General features: G+C 38.0%; 1 protein-coding gene across 1 annotated transcript in view; it reads right to left on the bottom strand.

Annotated features, from left to right (window-relative positions):
- Positions 1-27,624, bottom strand: part of ADGRB3 (adhesion G protein-coupled receptor B3) — a 3,555,978-nt gene that overhangs the window by 200,333 nt on the left and 3,328,021 nt on the right. The window contains exons 23-26 of the mRNA XM_044063870.1: positions 24,727-24,812; positions 23,539-23,637; positions 23,053-23,224; positions 5,267-5,362 (exon numbers count right to left, since the gene is read on the bottom strand). Coding sequence (XP_043919805.1) covers positions 5,267-5,362; positions 23,053-23,224; positions 23,539-23,637; positions 24,727-24,812 — 453 coding nt within the window. The remainder of the gene's footprint in view (positions 1-5,266; positions 5,363-23,052; positions 23,225-23,538; positions 23,638-24,726; positions 24,813-27,624) is intronic.

Genomic DNA, 27,624 nt, shown 5'->3' with positions numbered 1-27,624 from the left:
CATGATAAAACCAATGAACAGAGACTTGAGGTATATATTTTTTGTGCAAAATATGCACCGAGTTTTATCACTGTGACACACATTTCTCACTTTTTCCATCTGTTTCACCTTTGTAACTAAGGTTTGGATTAGGAATGAATGTTAAAGAAGTCACCAATGATTTAGCGAGTGATGTTATACTGATAATGTATCATTTGCTTGTGGTTTTACTACTTATGCAACATATGATATTAACGTAAAACTATCTCGGCATTAACAAGCTCAGTAACAGATGACACAACATGCTTACTAATGTTAAGTCCATGTATTACATTCACTTACATTTTGTGACATCTGGTTCTGCATTCCATAGTAACATTCATACCTCTCAACCTCTTAGCACAAGAAATCGGGAAAAGCCAAAAATAATAAGGGGTCAAAGGCTCAAAACTCTAGGGACAACATTTACATATTGTTCTTATAAACTTACAAAGTTGCTAGAATAAAATGTTTTGTTTTACCATGCATTTTTTGAAAGATATGACATCTAAAACTCAAATGTATGTCATTAAGTGAATTTAATCCTCACTGATTTTTCAGCAAACTATGAATTTTATGAGGAACAAACCAAAAATATGAGGCAAAAATCTGGGCATTTGAGAAAATCTGGTCAGTTGAGAGTTATGGTGACATTTAACCAAATGAAACAGGAATTACAGTGCCATGACAGACCAGCTCATATTTATATGTGTTGTCAATAGGGTCCTCATCTAAGGGTATAATACAGTGTCAGTCTTTGCAGGTGTGAAAAAAAAACAGCATTTAAACTGGTTAGCAATCCACAAATGATAAGTATTCTGTATGAGTTGGATAAAGTGGTGATGACTGTACCCAAGGGTGAGACAGTGGTGATTGGAGCAGATTTCAATGGGCATGTTGTTGAAGGGAACACAGGGGATGAGGAAGTGATGGGTAGGTATGGTGTTAAACAAAGGAATGCAGAAGGTCAGATGGTAGTGGATTTTGCGAAAAGGATGGACATGGCTGTGGTTAATACGTATTTTAACAAGAGGGAGGAGCATAGGATGACAAACAAGAGTGGAGGAAGATGCACACAGGTGGATTGTATCTTATGTAGGAGGGCCAGTTTGAAGGAGACTGGAGACGGTAAAGTGGTGATAGGGGAAAGTGTAGTTAGGCAGCACAGAATGGTGATTTATAGGATGACGTTGGTGATCAAGAAGAGGAGGAGGAGTGTGAGGGTATCACCAAGGATCAAATGGTGGAAACTGAAAAAGGGTAATTGTGAGGTGGAGTTCAGGGATGAGTTAAGACAAGCACTGGGTGGCAGTGAAGAGTTACCAAATAGCTGGGTAACTACAGCAGAGCTAGTAAGGGAGACGGCTAGAATGGTGCTTGGTATGGCATCTGGACAGAGGAAGGACGGCAAGGAGACATGGTGGTGGAATGAGGAAGTACAGGAGAATATACAGAGAAGGAGGTTGACAAAGAAGAAGTGGGATTGTCAGAGAGATGAAGAAAGTAGACAGGAGTATAAGGAGATGAGGTGCATGGCAAAGAGAGAGGTGGTGAAGGCTAAGGATAAGGCATATGAAGAGTTGTGTTAAAGGTTGGACACTAAGGAAGGAGAAAAGGACCTGTACCAATTGGCTAGACAGAGGGACCGAGCTAGGAAAGATGTGCAGCAGGTAAAGGTGATAAAGGATAATGAGGGAAACATACTCACAAGTGAGGAGAGTGCATTGAGGAGATGGAAAGAGTACTTTGAGGGGTTGATGAATGAAGAGAATGATAGGGAGAGAAGGTTGGATGATGTGGGGATAGTGAATCATGAAGTGCAATGGATTAGCAAGGAGGAAGTAAGGATAGCTATGAAGAGGATGAAGAATGGAAAGGCTGTTAGTCCAGATGACATACCTGTGGAAGCATGGAGGTGTTTAGGTGAAATGGCAGTGGAGTTTTTAACTAGATTGTTCAATGAAATCTTGGAAAGTGAGAGGATGCCTGAGGAAAGGTGTTTTGGTACCAATTTTTAAGAATAAGGGTGATGTGCAGAGCTGTAGTAACTACAGAGGGATTAAATTGATCAGTCACAGCATGAAGTTATGGGAAAGAGTAGTGGAAGCTAGGTTAAGAAGGGATGTGATGATTAGTGATCAGCAGTATGGTTTCATGCCATGAAAGAGCACTACAGATGCAATGTTTGCTCTGAGAGTGTTGATGGAGAAGTACAGAGAAGGTCAGAAGGAGTTGCACTGTGTTTTTGTAGACTTAGAGAAAGCATATGGCAGGGTGCCTAGAGAGGAGTTGTGGTATTGTATGAGGAAGTTGGGAGTGTCAGAGAAGTATGTAAGAGTGGCACAGAATATGTACGAGGGTAGTGTAATAGTGGTGAGGTCTGCGGTGGGAGTAATGGATGCGTTTAAGGTGGAGGTGGGATTACATCAAGGATCAGCTCTGAGCCCTTTCTTATTTTCAATGGTGATGAACACGTTGACAAACGAGATCAGACAGGAGTCCCCATGGACTATGGTGTTTGCAGATGACATTGTGATCTGCAGTGAGAGTAGGGAACAGGTGGAGGAGACCCTGGAGAGATGGAGATATGCTCTAGAGAGAAGAGGAATGAAGGTCAGCAGGACTAAGACAGAATATATGTGTGTGAATGAGAGGGAGGATAGAGGAATGGTGAGGATACAGACAGTAGAGGTGGTGAAGGTGGATGAGTTTAAATACTGGGATCAACAGTTCAAAGTAATGGTGAGTGTGGAAGAGAGGTGAAGAAGAGAGTATAGGCAGGATGGAGTGGGTGGAGAAAAGTGTCAAGAGTGATTTTTGACAGACGAGTACCAGTAAGAGTGAAAGGGAAGGTCTACAAGAGGGTAGTGAGACCAGCTATGTTATATGGGTTGGAGACAGTGGCACTGACAAAAAGGCAGGAGTTAGAGCTGGATGTGGCAGAGTTAAAGATGTTAAGATTTGCACTGGGTGTGATGAGGGTGGACAGGATCAGGAATAAGTATATTAGAGGATCAGCCCAGGTTGGAAGGTTTGGAGACAAAGCCAGAGAGGCAAGATTACATTGGTTTGGACATGTGCTAAGGAGGGATGCTGAGTATATTAGGAAAAAGTTGCTAAGGATGAAGCTACCAGGTAACAGGAAAAGTGGAAGGCCTAAGATAAGGTTTATGGATGTGGTGAGAGAGGACATGCAGGTGGGAGGACAGGAAGAAATGGAAACAGATGATCCGCTGTGGCGACCCCTAACGGGAACAGCCAAAAGAAGAAGATGATATATCAACATAAAACACTTTTCAAATCCTGGGTTCAAGGTCAGATAATCAATTGTTGTAGGTGCTAAATCTAGCCCTACCAAACCTAATTACAATGAATGTGCCATATGGCACATCATGACCTAAATTTATTGTTGTTTTTCATTAAATAACCTGTCAAATAAATGCATCCTGTTGACAGCGACTCTGTCCTCTGGCAATGCATGATTTTACAATTCTGGCCCTTCATTCTTTCCTGTTCATACCATGCTGACAGAAGGCTTTCAGTTACTAGATAATGGTTTTGAGATTACAAATAGTTAAAAAATAAATAAATAAATAATAAAAAAAAATAAAAAACAAGCCTTTGAAATACACAGCACAAGAAACCTGCAGTTTATCACATGGCATTTTGATAGAAAGCAAAATATATCAGAGGGAACATCTCATGTTTTAGTTGTCATCACTATAGCAACTTCACATGTTGCAAATGCTGTGTCATGCTTTAGGACTGCTGCAGTTGGACAAGGCAGGAAAAGGTGTGCTTTTACTTTGTTTTGCATTTTTCCCCTAAGTTTGTACAACCTTGGAGCTGATGTATATAAAAATTGGAAGAGTAAGGGTAGAGCACTGAGATTGTGGGGAGGGGGCCTTCCCCCTTAAAAACACTTGCTTAGGGGAGTTTGTTGATAATGCTTTCAGTTTTGCTGCAGTGTAATGTGATTTTTGTGTGTCTTTCAGTGTTTTATATGCATTCATTTTGTGTTCTTTGATCAACGTGTTTAAGCATATGGGGTATACATACCATAGATGGTGCCACATTCAAGCAGAGTACTTAATTCAAATATCCATTCATGACACATCTTTTATATCACTTGATGATGGGATTTTTTATTCACCTATCACAAAGATCTATCCAGCTCTGTGCACTTTATAAAGCTCTAGGCACCTACTCATTTCAATCAAGAAGAGAAGTAAATAAAAGGTGTCCTTCTTCCCAGACTTCTGCTACAAGTCTCATACAACAGCTGAACTCCATTGTCCTGACTTCACTTTTCAGAATAAGTTCTAAAAGGGTTTGGCTGCATATGTGTCAAGAATGAAACACTTCAGCTGGATGATGTAGCTACCTTCTAACTACCTTTGGCTGCAGATCCCTCTGCCACTGCAAAATTCCCTTGTGTGCCCATCTTCCTTCTTCTGACTCTCTTTTTCTGTTACACTCAAGAGCTAAAGTCTTTTCTCCACTCATTTGCTCTCTTCTCTGCCACATTTATCTAGAATACTGCTGCACAATATGTCCCAGAAAATCTAAATTACAAACTCTAAAAGGGGTTTCATGTTTAAATTCTGCCTTCTACTCAAAATGGAGCCATCTGAAACCACAGCCCAGCTGTGACATTATATGTGATTCTAGAAAGAACAGTACTCCATTTTGATATTCTCAAACAGCTTACTTTCAATGCATTTCTGATTGATTATTTTTTTAACTTATCATTTCAGGGCATCTATGACTCTTCAGTCAAAGATGTTGAGACAACTTATATTGAATTGTCTTACCTTCTGTCAATATTAGTGAGTTTCCTTATATTTTCACACTGTACTTTTGTTAATGTTATTAAGTTGGCACTACGCAGTAATAAAAAATAGCTAATTACACCATCTTTGCTCTATGGCATGTACTCCAGTTTGCATTACGATTATTCATATTTAATTGAAGGTTAATTCATCAGACTTATAACTAACTGCATTACTTCAACAATATAAACAACCTGTTCAAAAGAAAAAGAAGTACATCAAACCACCCCTGTTACAATGAAAACTAAAATAAATTTTGTTTTGTAAATGATGTTCACTGTACATTTGTTCAACTGAGGTTAATATTACATTATACCAAAGGAAACGGAACTGAACACTTTTCTTCAGCCCTAACAATACGCAGCATCAACTTAAAAATGATTAACTTATGTGTCAAGGATGAAGTATAGACTGACCATGATCTGTGCATGACCATTAGGAAAGGAGCTAGAGGAATCTGCATTGATTGGTCCTTGGCAATTCCGTAATCTGCATCTAAATGCATCTTGCACCTGTAATATAATAATGCAACATTAAGTTGTATATCTTCAGTTGATTATATGCTTTCATAAATTTAACAAAAAAAGCACGCAATAATAACATGTTCAGTTATATTTCCCTACTGAGCTGAAATCATGCCTTCTAGTCACTTTCAAAAACATGAAGAAATACAATCAGCATTATGGACGTGGCAGTAAACATATATGAAACCCACCGAGAGGTTTTACCAAGAAGAAACTCTTGGGGTTTAGCTCTAAGGTACAAACACAGCATTACAAACTGTCATACCAGATGATATTCAGAAATGGGTTAATCTGCAACAAGATTAGCAACTGTTGCATGACTGAGCCTTCTAAATTTAATTCTCTTTAATGGAATGTGAAAGAAGAGAGCAGAAATTGGCCATCCCTGGTCAAGACCAGGAATATTGCAGCTGCAAAACTGTATTAATATAACTGTGGCAGGACAAACAGACAGTGTCTTGGACCATGGCTGGATTTATAGTTCTCCTTGCAAATAGGATGCTAGGAATGGAAACAATGTAGAAAACAATTTGCACTGAGGACTGCTAATATCATCCAGTGCTGATTTATCTGACTTGAGTGAAACTCTGGCAAACATGCTTGAACGGGGATGCCAGAATCGCACATTTTATTTCCTCACCTTTTGGAAAGTGGAGTAGCTATCTGATGCCAGATGGAGAACTAGTGAGATGAGCAGACAAAAGTGGATGGTGCTAATATCCATGAAAGACCTACATAAATGGCACTTGGGAAGCCTAGCAAATCAGTAATGGATCTGCATAAACAAACAAGTAAATAAATGTAAAAGAAAGAAGAGTTTTGCTTATCTGCTAAAATGTTTTATGCAGCCCCACATGCTTGTGATTACAATGTTTACTGAGTCAGTCATGGCTACCTAGCAAACATTAGCTGTCTTCTGTTATACAAATAATATCAGTGGAGTGTGTCATTTGATGATACAGTTGCTAGTTATGACTGGTATGCCACACTGATGACTACTACATATAAGGCAAGTTAGTTTACAGATTTTATTTTAAGTAAGGCTACATTTTTCCTAATCCAGATGTTACACTCTTCTGCTCTGGAAAGAAGTATGGCCTGGACTGAAATGTTGTTAACTATCTGTTAAAAGGATTGAATAAAACATGGAATGATTTCTAATGGACACTTCAAGAATGGTTGCAGAGGTAAAAGAATGAAATTTAGGCCAACTGTGTGGTAAAAGCAACTTTGAGGTAGTATGGACTGTACAGTCTGTGTGAGAATGTATGTCAAGGAATGGAAATGAGTGGAAAATGACAGCAACTTGGGCTAGCATGGTGGCGGGAGATATGGATGATTTATCTGATCTGGTTCATACTCTATGGACAGACAACTCACGTGCGAGTGGACCCAATAGCTATAGACTAGATTAGAAATGCCGCACATACGTTTTCGAAGACATAAGATGGGATGATGGAATTTGTAACTGTTACAGTAGCACAAGGACAACTGGCAGCATTATAAGCAGATAGTGGACCAGATATGAAAGGGACAGAGAAGAGTACAGCAACACAGAAGTTAGTCATTTGAAGGAAGGGTCAACAAGAAGAAAGTTGCATGGAAGACATTTGGAACGGGACAGAGAGAGAAGGATTATGGGAGAAGGAGTATTGGAGGATAGTGGTAAAGATGTTGAAATGAGGATAGGTGTGGTATACAGGTAGGTTATTCAGTCACAGAGGAATGAATGGAACATTAGAGTGACAGTACACATCTGTATTAACAGTGCAGGAATGAACTGTGTTCTTTTCAAGACAGTTGGAAAGAATGTGACTTTTTTTTTTATCTGACAGTGATTGTATGCATTCTTGTTTTACTACATTATGGATTTTTTTTAAACCTAGATAAAGTTTAGACTGAAACTGTATAGGGTTACCACCTGTCCCACTTTGCGAGGGACAGTCCCACTTTGGGCAGTTGTGTCCTGACAAAAAATTCTAAAAATGGCAAATGTCCTGAGATTTTAGGACAAAATTATTTCCTATATGTTATGTAATAGTTGCATAAAACAGTTATTCTGTATCTAAAATACCTAAATGTTATAAGAAACAGAATAAGCAACTAAAATGCTACAAGAATAAGCTTTTATTTAGGCAAAAAAGTTAAGTTCTATCCTTTGTACTGACCATGGGTATGTGTCGGCCTGTAAAATCTGATGTTTGTACCAAAAATGTCCCACTTTGACCATTTGAAAAGGTGGCAACCCTAAAACTGTACCTAGAGTTTGTAGAAAATAACCCCTGATATGTAAGTATTATGCACAAAAGTAATAAAGTTGACTGTGTTCTTTAGGGTACTGACTATCCTAAGGATCAGCTACAACAGGAAAGAAAGAATTGATTTAATGGGAAGCTAATGGGATTTTGTAATGCTGTTGGGTCTAACACTTCAAAACAAAATGGGGGAGGGACATCTGTAATAGGATATACTTTTCACTTGGGGCCATCTGTATAGATTCATGTCATTTAAGGTGTTAGTATAGATTAATGGAAAGAAAAATACTTGGGCAACAGGACCAGTGGTAAGACAACCATATACATCCACTGCAAACATCTGGAATCCAAGGTAAAAAAAACAAAGTGGGAAACCAAAGTGGAAGATGAAGTAGGAAATTTCATTTAAAAGATGCAATGTATGTAGATCCAGGGTCTGCTGCTGGTCATCTTTAACAGAAGATTTGTCAGATACATGTTTTTATTTTAGGAGGCCTAGAAAATGCCTGTAAAAATTGTTGACACTACTGGTAATACAGATATGTGGGGCATCTACACTCAATAAGTTGCACCTGGAAGTTTAAGTATAATGCAAGTTTGTAAAGGATGCAGGTGATTGGTAGATGCCTAAATGACAGGACTTATCACATGGAGGAAATAGACAACTAGAGGTAAGATGAGTGAGGGAGATGTGTCATTGTCTCTAGAACTTTAATGCCAGTATGATGTCACACATCATCAAAATCATTATCATCATCAACCCCTCCTTTTTTCTGATATTTTTATGTAGGGTCTAGATGTCATCAGCTGTTGACATGTTTCCTGATTTATTGCCACTGAACTACCCTTTTCAAAAGCCATGCCTGACTGTCACATGTCTTCTCTCACACAATCCATTCATCTCTTTGATGGACATCTTCATTTACTTTTGCCTTCTTCCTGACTGCTCCACATCTTTTTCACCAGATTGTCTTTTGCTTTTCTGTACATGTGCCCAAACCATCGTAATCTGTTCTCTTTAATAGAGCTACTTTGGCCACTGCGTTATGTCCTCATTTCTTCACCTGTCCTGTACTGTGCATCCACAACCATCTCAGTCACTTCAGCTCAATCACCTCTAGCTTCCTCAACTGCTGTGCTTTTACTGCCCCAGTTTCTGTACTGTACAGCAGTACAGGTTGTACCACTGTTATGTACACCTTACTCTTTAGAATCTTTGACATTGTTCTGTCATTCACTACCTCTGACACTCTGTGCCAGTTAGCCTCATCACCTCTGATTTTAGCTTTGCCCTCCTCATTCAGACTTTCTTCCTCTTAACCAACCCTTCCAGATTGCTGCATCCTGATCTGAATGCAAACTGCTCATCTCCCATCTTTTACTTTGTGTACTTGTTTATCAATTTCTGTCTCTAGACATTTCATTCAATGTTATAGGAGTTTGATACCTCTATACTGCCCACAGTTGTGGATGTCCCTTTATTCTTGTACACTGGCACTAGTACGCTTATTTTCCAATCATCTGGGAACACCTTTCTCTCCATACTGCTGTTATTATCCTCATGAGACATTTCTTCCTTATCATCCCCGACATCTTCATCATACCTGTGTGATCTCATCCGAGCATGTTGCTTTCCTTAACATAATTTTCTTCTATGCTTTTCTTACTTCTTCTAGGGTGGGGCTCCTCTCCTTCTTCTTCTCCTGTCATCCTAGGCTGTGTCTGGGGCAGTACAGCTTCTGTCAGGTTTCACTCATTCAGAAGCTGCTTAAAGTACTCCTTCCATCTGACTTTGGTTTCTTCTGGACTGGTGAGCAGGCTGTTGCTGGGATCCCTTACAAAAGTTGTCTGACTATTTTCTTTATCTTTCTGTCCTTGTAATCTGATAGAGTTTTTGTCCCATTTACTGAGTCACTTTCCTAAAGCTGGTGGAGCACCTCTAATGCCTGTTCCTTGCTACTGCAACTCTTCTCTTAGCCTGTTTGTTAGCCAACCAGTATTCCTTCTTTGCCTGGTCCATCTTTTCTTTCTCCCACTTTTCCTTACACTCCTTTCTTTGGATGACTTCCTGGACTTCTGCATTCCACCACCAGCTTTCTTTGGATGACTTCCTGGACTTCTGCATTCCACCACCAGCTTTCCTTAAGTGCCTTGCATATCTCTTCTACAGCCCTAAAACATGCTGTTTTGAGGAACTGCCATTCTTCTTCAAATCCACATATTTCTACTTCTTCTTGAGGTGCTACAACCTTCAGTTATTCATTAATCTTTTCTGTTTTGTCTCCAGTCAACTTTCAAGTCTTCAGCCTTGTCTCTGTTGACCCTAGAGCCTTCTCTGACTACTGCTTGCAGCTGATTGTGGAAACTAGTGGTTTATGCTATGGGCCAACTGTTTCACTGGGGATGACTTTGTGACTTACCTGATGCTCTCCCCTTACTAGGAGGAAGTCTACCAAAGTTGCACATTGGTCACTCAGGTATGTGATCCTGCGACTGTTTCTCTTGCTGAGTCATGTGTAGGCCACATCAAGCCATTTGCCAGACAGAAGTCTTGATTGGTTTCTCCTTCTTTATTCCTGTTACCAAACCCATGTGAACCCAGGCAGTCCTAATATCTAAGTGGGGATGAAAAGACTAAGGGTAGGGCTTGGCTGCTATCTAAGAACATAGAAAAAAATGCTATGGCAATGCCATTAGAAAAACTATATGACCAGTCTTTAGAGTAAGCAGTTATCCAGATAGTGTAGAATCAAGTACCAGTAGTATCTCGTATAAGGACAGCCCAGAGGGAAAAGTTTCCATGAAAATAGACCTCCATAACTTCCTCAGCTATGTTTAGTTCTTCTATGCCTAAACTTAAGCTAACAGCAGTTATCACACAGATTTTAAAGTTAAAGTCTCCCAACAACCATAACACTCTATTATAATACTAGGGGGTTGTTCATACTTTTCTTTATCTCTTCACCTATGCAATCTAAAAAGAATGAGTGAAAGGGTTCTATATACAGTGCAGATTTTTTCTTGCCTATATCATCTAACAGTGACATGCAGAATAATACGGAAAAATGCACATATTGATATACTATTACACCTTTACTATGTTACATATATCATACATGCTATATTTCAAATTTATATAGTCAGATATATTAGAGTACTTGTTACTGTTTTGATATTGTGTTTCAGATATATTTACGCCGACATTTACTGCTTTGAGACCTATACTGTAATAATGTGTGATCACATTGTCCCAAGAAGAGCTTGAAAAAGATCCCAGTCAGCAAAGAACATGAGCATATACTAAGTACAGTTGTATAGAAGCACAGCTATTAACTTTGACTTACTTGCTACCACTACTATGTACACTCAAGCCAAATACAAAAACTTCACAGTGCATTATTCAGGACAATGACTGACTTTACACATCTATATTTGGTCCTTGTCCCTACATGCATTGGAAACAGATTGTTTTTTTAGAATGGTTAAATTATCATAATATGTTCATGCTTTATTTTTTGCATGAATGCTTTCTTAGGTTGCATGCAATACTAAGACCGTTTACATCTCTAGTAAGTGTTCCTGAGTTTAGTCCCTTGCTCTACTGATTTTATTTGCTTGCCAGACTTCCTAAATGACTTGGCATCGGAACTACTATGGAATGACTACTCAGCTTGCGCAGTTTAATTTTTTAGCCCTCTGATTTTAGGACTGACCATTTGCTTATTTAGAAAAATGTCTGAAATCTGAAGTCAAATATGAAGAATGCACATACACAATGAATACAAACAGGAGTGGGTCAGATGTCTCAGGGCATCTCACCTAAACTGAAGTTCCCCTCTGCATTTTTAGAATACTCACCCAGCAACTAACCATTTACAACAGGAATGTATGTATGCATGTGAGATTTTTTATATGATAGCTTAAGAACGTTGACATTATGCATATCTATATTCCAGCACCTATCTGAAATCTCTGACTACAAAATACTGCTGTAAACTAACAACGGATGGAGCCAGGCATACAGGAAACTCAAGTTCCAAGCAAGAACTCAAGAAATAAGGCATAGCAAGCACAAAAAGTCCAAGTATATATAAAAGCATATAAAATCTCTTTTATTGTAGTCGACAAAAGGTAAGCGCTTTCACTATCTAGCTTCATCAGACCATAGAATAACTACTGACACAGCCACTATTTAAACTAAGCAAAGAGCACATAGCAGCCAATCATCAAATCACATCAATCAAGTAATTAATTATACAATCAAACAATGAAACAGTTCAGAATCAGGCATAGAATAAAACAAAAAGAACATAAGAAACTATTGAATTATGTAGAAAATATATATGCATGTATAAATAATCTGTCATACAAAAGAACAAGAATGAACTTCTGTACAAAAAAGGACAGCATGAACTAAAAATAAAAATGATGTACAAGTAAATGTGCACATAAATATATACAAATATATATATATATATATATATATATATATAAAATATACATATATAACAAGTATATAGATATGTACCTAAGTCTGTATGAATTGAGCACACAAGGAGGTAGATGTAAGACAGATATAAGCAAATTCACTTGTGTAACCTCCTTTTCTTCAGAACTGGCCTAATAGAGGCCCTTTCATTCAGTCCCCTGCCCCTGTCAGCATGGAGCATGATAATCCAACAGGCCCCTCTAAATTCTGTATGTGTACACACATCACCTTCCCTAATACTAGGGTTAACGGTCTCAACAACTCTGAACCTAAAAGTATGTGATGTCCCAAATTCTACGACATACTTAGAGAGTGCATTATGCAGGGAACCCTTCCTAATGTGATAGAGATGCTCCCTCATCCTATCACGTAGGACCCTGTTGGTTTTACCAACATAGAAGGAGTGGCAGATGGTACATTCAGCCAAGTATATCACATGGGGGGGTCATACAGTCTGCAGAAGAGTGAAAGACGAATTATTTGCATAGATCAGGATGAAAAAAAGATTCAGCAGTATTAATATAAGTACAAAAACTGCAATTACCACAGGGTAAGGTAAGGCCAGGACTCAACGGCAGATTACTATGGTTCCTATCGTAGCACAGGAGTCTTTTCAAGTTCTTACAGTTCCTAAACCAAAAAGTGAGTTTATCACCCACAATCCTACGTATATCATCATCCACTAGTAAAATAGCCCAAAACTGACTGAACAACAGAGTAATATCTCTGTGGTCAGTAGTATAAAACAAAGGAACTCTAACCTCTGAAGTATAGGGATGTGTCTCCCTGGCAACTCTGGGATCTAAAACAGGTCCAAAATATGGACTAGCTGTTGTCAGTCTCAACTGCCCTAAGTCTAACCACTGCCTGTGTATCTCAGAAGAAGTATAACCTCGTGCCAACAATTTACATTCCAGACTATCAATCTCCTCTAAAAAGCAGGTGTTGTAGGGTTTAACGTAGAGGCCCTTATCCCCTGACCTCTAATCAAATTCTTAAAAATATAGCCAGGGTGCATACTAGATCTAAACAGGAAGGCATTTTTATGGCATGTCTTACGAAAGACCCCAGTGTTAATTATATTGCCTGGTAATTTCTCAATATACAAGTCCAAAAACTCAATGTGTGTAAATGACCAAGTAAAAGTGAACTTTAGGCAGTCAATTAAATTGTTCATCATGTCATGGAAGGCAACTAACCTGTCAACTGGGCCTCTCCACAACAAAAACAAATCATCGACAAACCGTCGATAAAACAGTACATAATCCTTAAAGCCTTGAGTAGAAAACAAACTATTATTCTCCCAATGTGCTAAAAACATATTGGCGTAGCTATTGGCACATGAAATGCTCATAGCTACTCCATGTTTCTGAAGGTACATCTCACCATTAAAGGTGAAAACATTATTTTCTAGCATCATCTCTAGAAAATAACAAGTAAGGTCCACCTGTGCTGGTGTGCACTCACTGTGTAACAAAAGATATTCATGAACAAACTGGATGCCCAGCCCATTAGGAATCATAGTGAATAAGGACTGAATGTCAAAGGTAACAAAAATGACATCTTCAACATCACCAATAGAAGAAATGCAGTGATAAAGATCTAATAAAAATTGTTTAGAGACCCTCAGGACCACAGGATTCAAATTAATAACCGGTCTCAACACCTTCTCAACATATAAAGAAAGTGGCTCTGTAACCCAACCACCACCCGCCACTATTGGTCTCATTGGTGGGTTAGTGGGATGCTTATGGACCTTAGGGAGGCCCTGTATCAATGGAATTAAGGGATTAACCACCTTCAAGAATGAAAAAACATCCTCTGTAACAAGATGAGTCGAACAAAATATCTAATATGCACTGACTGACCAAGGACATCACTTCATGAACATCATTAACAGTGATCCTCTCATAAAAACTGCCATCACTCAACAATGAGCACATTGCCCGATCATAGTGTGACTTATCCATTACAACTATAAGGCCACCCTTGTCAGCTGGGCGAATTACTATGTGCTCATTATCCTGTAGGGCTCTCAGGGTTGCCCTTTCAACATAAGACAAATTATTCTTATAGTGTGTATAGTGAGCATCATGTGTATCATAAAAGTTAAATTGGGAGAATAATAGTGGACTTGTATATTGAGAAATTACCAGGCAATATAATTAACACTGGGGTCTTTCGTAAGACATGCCATAGAAATGCCTTCCTGTTTAGATCTAGTATGCACCCTGGCTATATTTTTAAGAATTTGATTAGAGGTCAGGGGATAAGGGCCTCTAGGTTAAACCCTACAACACCTGGCTTTTTAGAAGAGATTGATAGTCTGGAATGTAAATTGTTGGCACGAGGTTATACTTCTTCTGAGATACACAGGCAGTGGCTAGACTTAGGGCAGTTGAGACTGACAACAGCTAGTCCATATTTTGGACCTGTTTTAGATCCCAGCGTTGCCAGGGAGACACATACCTATACTTCAGAGGTTAGAGTTCCTTTGTTTTATACTACTGACCACGGAGATATTACTCTGTTGTTCAGTCAGTTTTGGGCTATTTTACTAGTGGATGATGATATACGTAGGATTGTGGATGATAAACCCACTTTTCGGTTTAGGAACTGAAAGAACTTGAAAAGACTCCTGTGCTATGATAGGAACCATAGTAATCTGCCGTTGAGTCCTGGCCTTACCTTACCCTATGGTAATTGCAGTTTTTGTACTTATATTAATACTGCTGAATCTTTTTTTCATCCTGATCTATGCAAATAATTCGTCTTTCATGCTTCTGCAGACTGTATGACCCTCCCATGTGATATACTTGGCTGAATGTACCATCTGCCACTCCTTCTATGTTGGTAAAACCAACAGGGTCCTACGTGATAGGATGAGGGAGCATCTCTATCACATTAGGAAGGGTTCCCTGCATAATGCACTCTCTAAGCACGTCCTAGAATTTGGGACATCACATACTTTTAGGTTCAGAGTTGTTGAGACCGTTAACCCTGGTATTAGTGAAGGTGATGTGTGTACACATACAGAATTTAGAGAGGCCTGTTGGATTATCATGCTCAGTGCTGACAGGGGCAGGGGACTGAATGAAAGGGCCTATATTAGGCCAGTTCTAAAGAAAAGGAGGTTACACAAGTGAATATGCTTATATCTGTCTTACATCTACCTCCTTGTGTGCTCAGTTCATACAGACTTAGGTACATATCTATATACTTTTTATATATATATATTTTATATATATATATATATATATATATATATATATATATATATATTTATTTGTATATATTTATGTGCACATTTACTTGTACATCATTTTTATTTTTAGTTCATGCTGTCCTTTTTTGTATAGAAGTTCATTCTTGTTTTTTTGTATGACAGATTTTTTATACATGCATATATATTTTCTACATAATTCAATAGTTTCTTATGTTCTTTTTGTTTTATTCTATGCCTGATTCTGAACTGTTTCATTGTTTGATTGTATAATTAATGACTTGATTGATGTGATTTGATGATTGACTGCTATGTGCTCTTTGTTTAGTTTAAATAGTGGCTGTGTCAGTAGTTGTTCTATGGTCTGATGAAGCTAGATAGTGAAAGCGCTTACCTTTTGTCGACTACAATAAAGGAGATTTTATATGCTTTTATATATACTTGGACTTTTTGTGCTTGCTACCTGAATCATTTGAACTGCCTTATTTCTTGAGTTCTTGCTTGGAACTTGAGTTTCCTGTATGCCCGGCTCCATCCGTCGTTAGTTTACAGCAGTCTTTTGGTTTATTTATTTCTACTTAACAACGGAGGACTTACCACTTGGATTCCACTATTTTGTTTTCATTGTTCTGACTACAAAATGTTGTCATCTAGGTTGTGAGTCAACAAAAATCTAGAACCACCTTTTTGCAAAGTGAGCATCACAGACTGGTTTACAGGTGGCAGGATGAAAGTCTAATTAAAGTAAAACACCTAGCTGTTCAAGTGATCATCCAAATCAAAAGATAATTCTGGGCATAGCCAGAGGTGGACAGAATCTCAGGTTTCATGACATACCAAATCCCCTTTCAACATTCTGCATTCTATACATTAAAAGAAATGTTTAACAATATTCCTCTACCTACTACAACTGATTAGCTACAATACATTGTGACACAAATCTTTAATAGTCAATGTGGACTTATATGGTGATACTTTCTTGCAGCAAGGCTGAAGCAGTGTTTTTTTCGTGTGTGTGTGTGTGTGTGTGTGTGTGTGTGTGTGTGTGTGTGTGTGTGTGTGTGTGTGTGTGTGTGAGTGTGTCTGTGTGTGTGTGTACATGCAGGAAGCTGCTACCATTTTATTAGCAACTATTTTCCCCAAATGTACCTGTCTGGAGTAATACTGTATAGAGTAAACTAAATTAATAAGTCATATCCTCTGTACTGAATGCAGATGTAACTGCATGACAACGGACATTATTTTTTAATTTAAAATTTAATAGATCTGAGTTTAATCTACAAACTGTTTTGTACAGTCAGGTGAATTTTCTGCACTTTGAAATATTGATCTATGCAATCAATAGAAATATTAAACTGAAGTAGTTGGAGCAGAGAGCACAGATGGAAATGACATTAATTTCCTCATAAAATGAAGGACAAAGTAATATACCTGGTTTACACCATATCAGTTAATTTTTAGGAACTACTAAACTAAAGGACAGTTTCAAAAGTTCATACATTTTAGAGTGTTTAAATGGAGTATACTAGTGCACTACTTATAAATAAATCTAAAAATACCAAATTAATTCTAAGCATCTTTCAGACATACAACTTTCTGAACAATTTATTTAATGTACATCCAGATGAGCCTGACAAATGTACACCCAGATGAGCCTGACAGTAAATCAGTATGAAGAACCATATTATTTACAGAGTTTAATTTCTTAGATAATTTCAGTTGTGAAACTGAACAGTTCAGATATTTGTTTTGTATTGCAAATTCCTGTCACTTACATCAGTTTCTACATTAGAACAACTCAAAAGTTTAAATTTAGAATGTATACTATAGGATGATGAATAGAGAAAGAGGGGGTTGGGGTGAAACACAACAATAGGACAAATTGCTGTGTATCTGTTATGAGGCACTCTTTCTCCGGTGTTTTTGTGTAGCTGGTTTGTGACCCCGTTTACTGTTTATTATAACTCTTTAGGCAGTGTTTTTGTGTAGCTGGTTTGTGACCCTGTTTACTGTTTATTATAACTCTTTAGGCAGTGTTTTTGTGTAGCTGGTTTGTGATCCTGTTTACTGTTTATTATAACTCTTTAGGCAGTGTTTTTGTGTAGCTGGTTTGTGACCCTGTTTACTGTTTATTATAACTCTTTAGGCAATGGAATATGTGTCCCTTACATTGTGTATTAGTCCTCCAACTAAAACTTAAAGAATGAAAGTGCAATACACTAATCACAGGTTTTGATCACTCCTGTCCCTCTGTTCCTCAATCTAAAGGATTTCACCTATTACAAGTCAAGAGCACAATTCAATGCCTATCTGCTTAAACAATGCAAATGAAAATGTGACAGCACTGGGTATGTCACCTATTACTTCTCCAGTTTTATTTCTCACACTAAAATTTTCATTAACTAGGAGGACAAATCTGTACATGTGTTAATGCAGCCCCCTTTCATTTTTCTCTATAGCTTAGCAGTTGTTGTGGTTGTGACGTCCCTACTCTGGCCCAGTAATCAAGGAGCCTTAATCCTCACCACTGACACTAGAGAGAGACGTTCACTTGGAACATAAATATATACACACAGTATTTTCAGATGCAGCTCTCTGCACCAAGCACAATTTCCCTTAAGAACACACAGGGAACACACTCAATCCAGGGGCTAGGTTTCCCTCTCTATCTCCAGGTCCCCAATAAGGTTCCTGCACTGGCACAGCTGTAGAGTTGAGTCCTCAGCTGAGTGTAACAAGCCAATTCCTCCACCACCCACTCTGGGAAACCAGTGCTCTGTGTCCATGCTCCAAGTAGCTGGCACGCACACTCTTTGAGACTTGACTTTTACACACACACACACACACACACACACACACACACACACACACACACACACATATACCTGGGAAAGGCTGGCACAGATATACTAGCTCTGCTACCTTTGCCCAGACTATATGATAGCTATACTGCCACCAGCCAACTACTCTAAGGCTCTTACAAGGGTACCCAATTATACTGAGTACAATTAATACTAATACAAATGGTAGTGTTTGGCCAATATAGCAAGGCTTTCAGGAACATATGTAGTGTCACCAAATAAATATATGTACTCTCAAAGGTTAACCTATTCTCTAAAAAAGCAGTTAGAATAAAAAGCTTAAATATATTTAATGTTATTGTTATTGTTTGTCTTTCGGCTTTTTCCTGGTAAGTGGTCACCACAGTGGAACTCCAGTCCGCTAATGATTGGCAGTAGATTTTTACAAAATGCTGAAGTGCCAGCTCAATGCCCAACCTTCAACGAAGGCATGCCCATTTATGCACGCATGTCTTTCGAACGCTACCCAACCGCAGGGAGGACATGCAGACTCCACACAGAAGGCACTCCCAAGCCACACCGAGAATCGAACGGGAGAACCTCTTGCTGTGAGGTAACAACGTTACTGCCGTACCACCTCGACATGTCTTAATAAATAATAAAAGGACATGAAATACCAAATATCGATTTAAAATCAACACAAGAGTTTCAATCACTGGAAATATTAAAAATAAAACAGATGGAGTCACACAGATACAGAAAGGCAGTACTTAACTAATCTCACTCTATTTTCCTGACTGATCTAAAGAATTACTATTTGCTGGTGACTTACTAAAGCAAGGCAAGATGAAGTGGGTGAGTGGTCTTCCTTCTTGGTCAGGTTTCATAAACAGACTGCTCTGAAACTTCTGTCTCATCTAGTATTAAAACATAATTTCAGTGCTGGATGACAGAATGCCATCACATATATTTGGTCATCTGACTCTGGTGGCCACACTACCCCCATTGCTAGAAGCTGAACCAGAATTTAGCACATATGTGTTACCATACACACAGTTGGAGCTGCACTGAGATGTGTTATAGCATTTGGAAGCTATAAAACCATTTCAAAATTTCCACCCCTCTAGGGTAACAATTAGTTTACTCCTAAGGACAATACAATAGGATTCCTAGTCCTGGTTTGCACAGACATTTTGTCTCTGGCTGCAATCAGAAGTGTAAGATACAATCTTTATGGCCTAAATCAGGAAATTTAATTTCGGGCTATTTTTCAAAGTTAGCTGGACTGAGACTAACCTCTTCTCTTCCAGTATCCTCTGTTACAATATACTCATTTCAACAGTTACAATACAGTCTGATATAAATATGGACCCACTGTTGGTACATTTTTAATGCAAGCAGCTTTATAAATACATTTTCAGTACAAACACCTGTACAAATCAGTTTGATATGTAAATGACATACAGTTCTTTACAAAACTCCAGCTAGCTATGCTGGTATATGTTACACATCCACTACTCTACTTCTCCTGGCATAGCTGACAATACCTCACATCATCACAGTGGTTATTCTGCATTGCTCATCACTATGTATTATATACTGTGACTTGTAATGTTGCTTATGTCTGCATTTCTTCAGATTACTTCTGTTCACATGTAATCTGTTTGCATGCATTGTGCTCTTCTGCTCAGGCTGGGCCCACAATTATTCAGATTTTACCAGTGCTGTATCCCATTTAAACAAACAAACTAAAAGCAAATAAACAAATAAATAACCACTACTACCTCCTACTCAGAGGCGATCTCTGCCTAACATACAAAGCTATGTCAAACCCAGAGCTGTTGGACATGCTCCACTTAAAGAAATCCCAATACCTCCGAGCTACATGCTCTAGGGACCTAAACCTTGTCACCACAAAAAAACAGAACATGCTGGAGGGATAGATTCTTGTCCCAGAGACTTCCCATACTCTGGAACAAGCTACCTATCTATATCAAACAAAGCTTCTCGTTAGCACTCTTCAAGAAAAATCTTGATGATTGGATGGGAGATAGGAAATTCACCCCGGGCATCACTTCCATGGCTCTGCTCGACAGGGGCACAGGAAAATAATTTACATGGGTGGTGAAAGCCAGGGTACCTTTCTGGCAAGGCTTATACAGGCCCTAGGGCCAATAACCTAGTGCCTACCTATGAACCAGAAATCTGCAAAAAAAAATAAATAAATTCTGTATTCTGGTAATGTCACTTAATGGCAGACTTATGATAGATGAATGGTTTAGTACCTTTCATTCTTGTACATCACTGTTAAGCCAGGATTAAATATTACATAGTAAGGGTCCTTCTTGCCCTTAATTTTCATTTAACATCAACCCCATTCAGGCCAAGAAGGAACAAGGAGCTTATTCTAGAAATGAAAGCCCATACAGTAATATAATTTCAAATCTAAGCCTTTTTCTCTGTTATGCACATTTTTATTCATATTTCGCATTGTGCAACTGCTTAAAAGTGTATAGGATTCCTTGTAAGGTTACCACCAGTCCCACTTTGCGAGGGACAGTCCCTTTTTGGGCAGTTGTGTCCTGCAAAAAAAATTGAAAAAAATGACAAATGTCCTGAGATTTTAGAACAAAAATATTTCCTTTATTTTCTTTAATAGTTGCATGAAACAGTTATTTTATATCTGAAACACCTAAATGTTATAAGAAACAAAATAAGAAACTCAAATGTTACAAGAATAAGCTTTTATTCTGGCAAAAAAAGTAAAGTTCTGCCCTTTGTACTGGCCGTGGGTAGTTTTGCACTTCAAAATCTGACATTTCTGTAAAAAATGTCCCACTTTGGCCATTTGAAAAGGTGGCAACCCTAATTCCTTGTCATGTCAGTGGCTTAATCAATTCTAATTTTGGCCTAGCATTTGTCTCTTTTTAGTTGTCCAAAAATCATACTACCATTGTTTCCTTGTAAGTCCTCTGACCAATGATCTGTTGTCATTCCAGTGCCAAACCATACCCTTTCTCCAGTGAACTTGAAGGTCCATTTAAGCTTTGTATTTTCATGCCAATGAACATTATCATATAAACACTACACCAATTTAACATTTATAGTGATACGGCTAGTTCCTTGGTCAGGTCTTAAGCTGTGATAGTGTCCTATTTGAGATGGGTTCAAGCCTCAGCCTATATAATAGAGAAGTTGAGCAGAGAGTGATAGGAAAGGGAATGCTGATTTAACTACACTGAAGGGGAGATTGTTGCTAATCCCTGCTGTTATACTACCCTCTGGGGAAGGCCATTTAATTGTGCTCTACATGTCTAGGGATATAATAGCATTAGTCCAACTAAGGATTGCTTGCACTCCAGCCATTGTGCAAACATCTTCTAAGTTCCAGGAAGCAAGCTTTACACTGTTCTTGCTAGCCATTGTAGGACTGTAAATCTTTGATCACCAAGTATGATGAAACAGCAGTTCAATTCTGAGTTATATTTCTAGTGTATGGAATAAGAAGTATCCTATTTCAGCTTTCCACCTATCCGGGGCAGTCTGGTTGGGGTGATGGGGGAGGGCAATGTGGATTTGTGAGAAAAAAGTAGAGGGAAGTTAGGGGAAGGACTGATGTTCAGTGCCACTCATAACCAAAGCATTATAAAAAAGGGATGTTGTTGATATAACTAGTCTGGAAACTAGTATGCAGAAAATGTGTATCTTTCTGCATTTTAACAGATTATGTCAACTGCTTGATGGTGTTAAACTCTAATAAAATTGTACTTCCTCTGAGAGCCCCATATTGGCTCAGAGTAAATAGTATCATCTGTGAAAGATTAAACATTTACTTTAAAAAGAAGATTTTTTAACTCTATTTTTGGAACTGTCTACTGACTGTATGCAACCCAAACTCTGAGCTATTGTACATACACCACCATTTTCTTTCCTGGTGAATACAAGAACTGGGTGGTGATACATGGGTGATATCCCAATGTGGGTGGATTCTATTTCACACAAGCTAAAATTTCAAAGGATGGCCAAGAAATAGGGTTCAGCTCATTCCAAAGAGAGGGATTTCAGTGTGATCAATGCATGGAAAGTGATGAACTTTACTTCTTGTGCCCCCCCCCCCCCCAAACAGCAAGACTGTTCATGAGCATGTGCTACAGTTTCCAACTGGGGTTCCTAGAGAAATAGTGAGGAATCTGTCATTCAATACTGTGCACTCATACTCCATCCATCTTGCCCTCTGTCACCTAGGACATTTTCAGAATCTAGGTTAATCAGGCCAGTCTCCAGTGACCCACTCATTGTTGGCTTCTTTCCTCCTGAGTCGGAAATGTTGTAATCCACAGGAGCTCTATAGGCAAAGATACAGTTTCTTGCATATTTAGTTTCTTTGGTTTCCATGTGAAAATCTTAAAACTATATGCTACTAGCTTGGAGCTGTCCATATTCCTATCCTAAGTTAAACATCTATTTAACATTTATCATTAGATATATTTAAATAATCAAAAACAGAACAGAAAAAACAAAGCTTTGTTTTGGGATACTTTATGCATAAACAGCTTCAGAAATGTAATGACACAAGTGAAGTTGCAAGCGACTGAAGGCAATAGAGCAAATAAGGTTATTGGAGGTTGAAGTTGAGGATGCAATTGAACAATAAAGATTACTTGCCTTAATCAGGGAGGTCTATTGAGTGCAGTAAGAGATTATTAACAAATCTTAGAAATATATTCAATCTAACATTCTCACTGGTATTCCCAAAGGTTAATCTCACTTATGTGAATAAACATTTTTGATATTCAATATTTGAAACAAAACTGCTTGAATTTTTGAAAGTCTGATCTAAAGAATGAACAGCAGTATCTACTAACAACATCTGGAAAATGTCAGCAGTAAACTTAAAGGTCATTCCTTACCTCCCTCCGAAGAATGCAGTGGACCATAACAATAACGAAGCCTTGCAAAGAATCAAAGACAGCAAATAGTATCTGAAACAGTATTGATCTTTTGTCTGTCATTGCTAGGACTGCAGACATCCAGGTTAGCGCGAGGAGAGGTAACACTACACAGGAGCTCCAAAGGGATGCCCTGCTCAAAGACAATGAGAAGAATGATTGTATGCTATGATAAATACCCAACAGCTTACTTTTCTGAGTTAAACACATTCACTATTAGCAGTGGAATACACAGAAAAACAAAGCTCCATATATAAGACACATAAAACATAGCACATAATTAAATGCTGAAAGTGGTAAAAACACAGTAAAGTTAATGTTAACGTTAACAAGCTTCAGAACTGTAGTGTCTGAATGTTAGAAGGAGTTTTAGACAGTTACAATGGTATTGTTTGATATGTACTGTATACTAATTGTAACAAGAAGATGTAAATGATTTTGACTAACATGGCATTACTGGCGGTGGCGGCTGACAAAGCTGTTGTTGAAACTACTCCGCACTTGGCACATTTGAGCGTCAAACCGCTATGGGGCTCACTCATCTGACTGCAAACAAACAAAACACCCACAGAAAGAACAAAAAAAAGTGTTTCAATTTTTTTCATGAAAAATTGTCTTTTTTACAGTCTGGCTTTGTAATTTTACATTTAGTAATGTGTTTTACATTAAAATAAAGTGGGCCTGATTTTCTAATTTAAGTGAGCAATGGATGAACAACTTGCTAAGCTACTGCACATTTAATTTAGTACTTCAGGAGCTGCAAAAACAATGCAGGCATGCAGAACAAAACAACAAACATTTGAGCAGTGCTGAGCAAGTTTTGAGTTTTTCTCATGAATTCCCCATTGCTGTGCAGCATAAAAAAGATGTCGAGAACTACTTTTCTTCTTTTCTTTCTGTTAACAAATTTCAGAACAGCAGCCAAATTTATGCCAAGACAGTACTGTACAGTTTACCCATAGCTGGACATGGCCACTGCTGGCTTAAGCATAGGACAAAGACGTTAATACACATTTGCTCCCAAAACGTGCAGAGCAATGATTGAACTACCTTAGCCCATCTGGTGTTTGTGCACATTCTTAAGTGTGTGCATGAGTATTGCATGCAGTATATTTCACTTTTAGTTGGTATACTTCAATTTGAAAATCAAGCCCTGTAATTTTCACATCATGCACTGTTTATTCTTAATAATTGTCTCTTTATCTGATGCATCTAGTGGTTGTCAGTGAAAAATGATACATACATGGACACAAGCAGTGTTATGGGATTGCTACCTGTGCCTTCCCAGCAGTGTCTGTCTATGTTTCTGATAATGATATATTTATAGAACAGTGCGATGATATCCCTGTGGTTACCTCTTTGTTGTGAGTTTGATGTAGTACACACATATATATATATGTATATTTCACATAAATATGAAATCTGGTTTTTACAGACCAGACAGATAAATGAAGTACTACATTTAAGTAATCAATGAAAATAGCTAAACTATTAAGGAAACAAATGCATGCAATTTAAAAGGGAAGTGTTGAGTAAGGTGCAAACAATGCATTTAATACCAGTGTACTCTTAATTTATCTTCTTCCATTACCCTAGTACATCTGAGGTTTTATAATAATTTGATTTAATACTTACCCTGCTCTGTGCTTCAGTTTTTTATCCAGAATTCCATCTCTGGATACCAGTTTATTAAAGACCAGAATGCCAATCACCATGTTTACCTGAAAGTTAAAAAAAATGTACTTGATTTGTCAATATTTCCACAGGGTAGCTTTGGTTTTCTAAAAATAGCAAAACAAGACCATCTATGCAAGTATTTATACTGATCAGAGCAAGAAGTCATGTGGTGGACAACAGTTAATTCTAACCAGCTGAGTAGTTTTAACATTTAATTGGCCCCCAGTATAACAGAACAAGGACAGATCAAATAAAGCAGCGAAAGATGTGACAGTGCATTCCATCCTCAAAGAAAATTCATCCATGCTAAGAAGCTGATTCTCAGTCTTAAATAATCTTAAAAACATGTGCCCTTTCATCATGTTAAAACTTTTATTTCAAAAAAATGTCTCTTCATGTAGCAATTAGAGCTTTCTATGACTATTTCAGTTTACTTTCAGTGTCTCTACCAGCTGTTGCAATTCTCTTGGGTCTGGTTCACATTCTGTTGTTGGTTTCTCATTGCTTCTGAAAAGCTGGATCAGCACACAAGAACAGTGATGTGTCAGCAACATGTACACAGTACACAACTGTAGACTTAATAAGAATTCAACAATACACGTTATAGCAAGGGTCTCCTTTTAGAACTGCAAAAAATGTAAATGTGTTGCATCCATTTTATGTGCATTCCTTTTATGTTTTCCCAGGTGTATTTTGCAGACGTACTTTAAAGTTTCAGAGGAATGATACAAAAGGTATTGTAACAAGACACTCTCAAATGCTGACAAAACTGATTTGGAAAATGAATAAATTAATTAGTTATGACTAGCATGTGTAATGTCGACAGGCTAAACATATGGATCCCTAGCAGTTACAGTTTTCTCTTTGTGTCAGATTTACTCATTCAAGCCTAAAACTCCTTTTCTATATACTTACAGTTCACACCCATACCTCCTTATGGCATCCCAAACTTTTTTGGGTCTGTTTTTTTTTTAACTAATGACTTACATTGGTGGCTGGTGACATTAAATCAAAGGGGGGCTGCAGGAGACACCTGAATGGGGTGGGGATAACTAGAAAAGAGTGGGGTTAACTTCACAGGCCGGAGCTACGAGACAGCGGGATCAACACTGATCATGCTTACCATTTTACATAAAATAACTGCTCAGTCAATACTGCAAATGCTGAATAGTCTACCAAATACTAGACTAAATCTCACTTCAGAGCTAATGAGGTGTTTAGGTTATGCTATAACAGCACAAAATCTAAACAGTAGAAAAGTGGTTAGTCTGACTGCATGAAATTATTATGAGTACACATGATGCAGTAAACATACATTGTACTGTATCAGGTAATCTGCATTTCGTAAAGTACCAAGTGAAAAGTAAGGAGATGTGGAAATCCCATTGTACTATCTTAATTTATTATTTACAGTTCAAGGTCACTCTAATGCTTAATGTGCCAGTAGTTCTGAGAGACACTGACACAGGCTTGTATGACAGCTGACTTTACCAAAATATACATTAATTTTGCAAAGCCAAAATTACAACACTAGAGAGCAGGGTCACTCAACTCATTTCATTCACAAACAGCCCCCACCCCCCACCTCAGTTACCGAACAAAAGTATCTGCTTTGACCCTGGGGGGATTAAATGAACATAGCTGCATTAATTTCATTTATTTGGCAGAAACATTAGTCACAACTCATGTGCCAGCTCACCTTACACAAATGCATCATTTTTTAATTTGACTTTTGCTTACCCATGTTTGTCCAACTGTCTTTAGTCATAAAAAAATTACCATATGTTCGGGAAGAAAAGCTCTAACATATTACAAACAATTTTAAACAGATATTCAGTATATACATGAACAGATATGAAATAACATAGATTAAAAATGACTCACATATTTGATAACTAGATTACATTCATCCGAAAATACAGAAAACTATTACAGTCTTGCAAAGCTGGAATTACAACAGTCAACATGAGGGCCAGTTGTTTCATTCACACATAGCTCCAATCCCTATTGCCACCCCACTCACAGTATCTGATATGATCTTGTGAGGTTAAAAGACAAAGAAGGATAAAAGACAACACTGTTATTAATATATGTATTTTTTTCACATAAACAATAGCGAGAGTTCAGAGCTTGTGATCAGTCTTACTTCAGTCAAATTCATGTTACTCTTGCAAAGCAAATCAAGTACAACAGTAAGGCCAGTGATTTCATTCACACGTAGTAGGTATAGCCCCCCCAGTCTAATTACCTACTCACAGTATCTGATTTGAGCCTACAAGGTTTAAAATAATGAAAAGAGTAGACAATTGTTACATTACAGTATTTCTTTAGCATCACATAGTCAAGAGCTTGCAGGGGATCTTACTTCACTACAACTCTTAGTAATGTGTAAGTAAAGAGATTTGACATAGGAAAAGCACTGTATTAACAGGATTATTTAAGTTACTGAACTGTCTCTTCCTTGCAGTACTGCACATCATTCTGCAAGCTACATTGTTTGTTTATTCAGTGGAAGTTCCCAAATAATGCAACAAACTAAGAATTATGTCATTTACGTCTTAACTTTCACAACTGTGGCACAGTATGAAGCTACCCATGCCCACTGACTACATTTACTATAATGTACTCTATTAAAACTATAAACAAGACACATCTTCGGATGAACCTAGTTCCTTTTCACTGGGTTTTCATATTAACACCTGCATGTAGTTCATAGGTTCATAGGTAGGTACTAGGCTATCTGCCCGAGGGCATTTATAAGCCTAGCCAGAGTGTGTCGGCTTTAGCCGCCCCATTGATTAATTAACTGATCCTCTGTCAAGCAGAGCCGATGAAGTGATCCCAGGGGTGTATTTT

The sequence above is a fragment of the Protopterus annectens genome, chromosome 2.part2 (genome assembly GCF_019279795.1).
Source record: "Protopterus annectens isolate FY-2018-M chromosome 2.part2, PAN1.0, whole genome shotgun sequence".
Taxonomy (NCBI): Eukaryota; Metazoa; Chordata; order Ceratodontiformes; family Protopteridae; genus Protopterus; species Protopterus annectens.
Note: the sequence above shows the minus strand (reverse complement) of the source record. Positions and strands in the feature narration are given on the sequence as shown.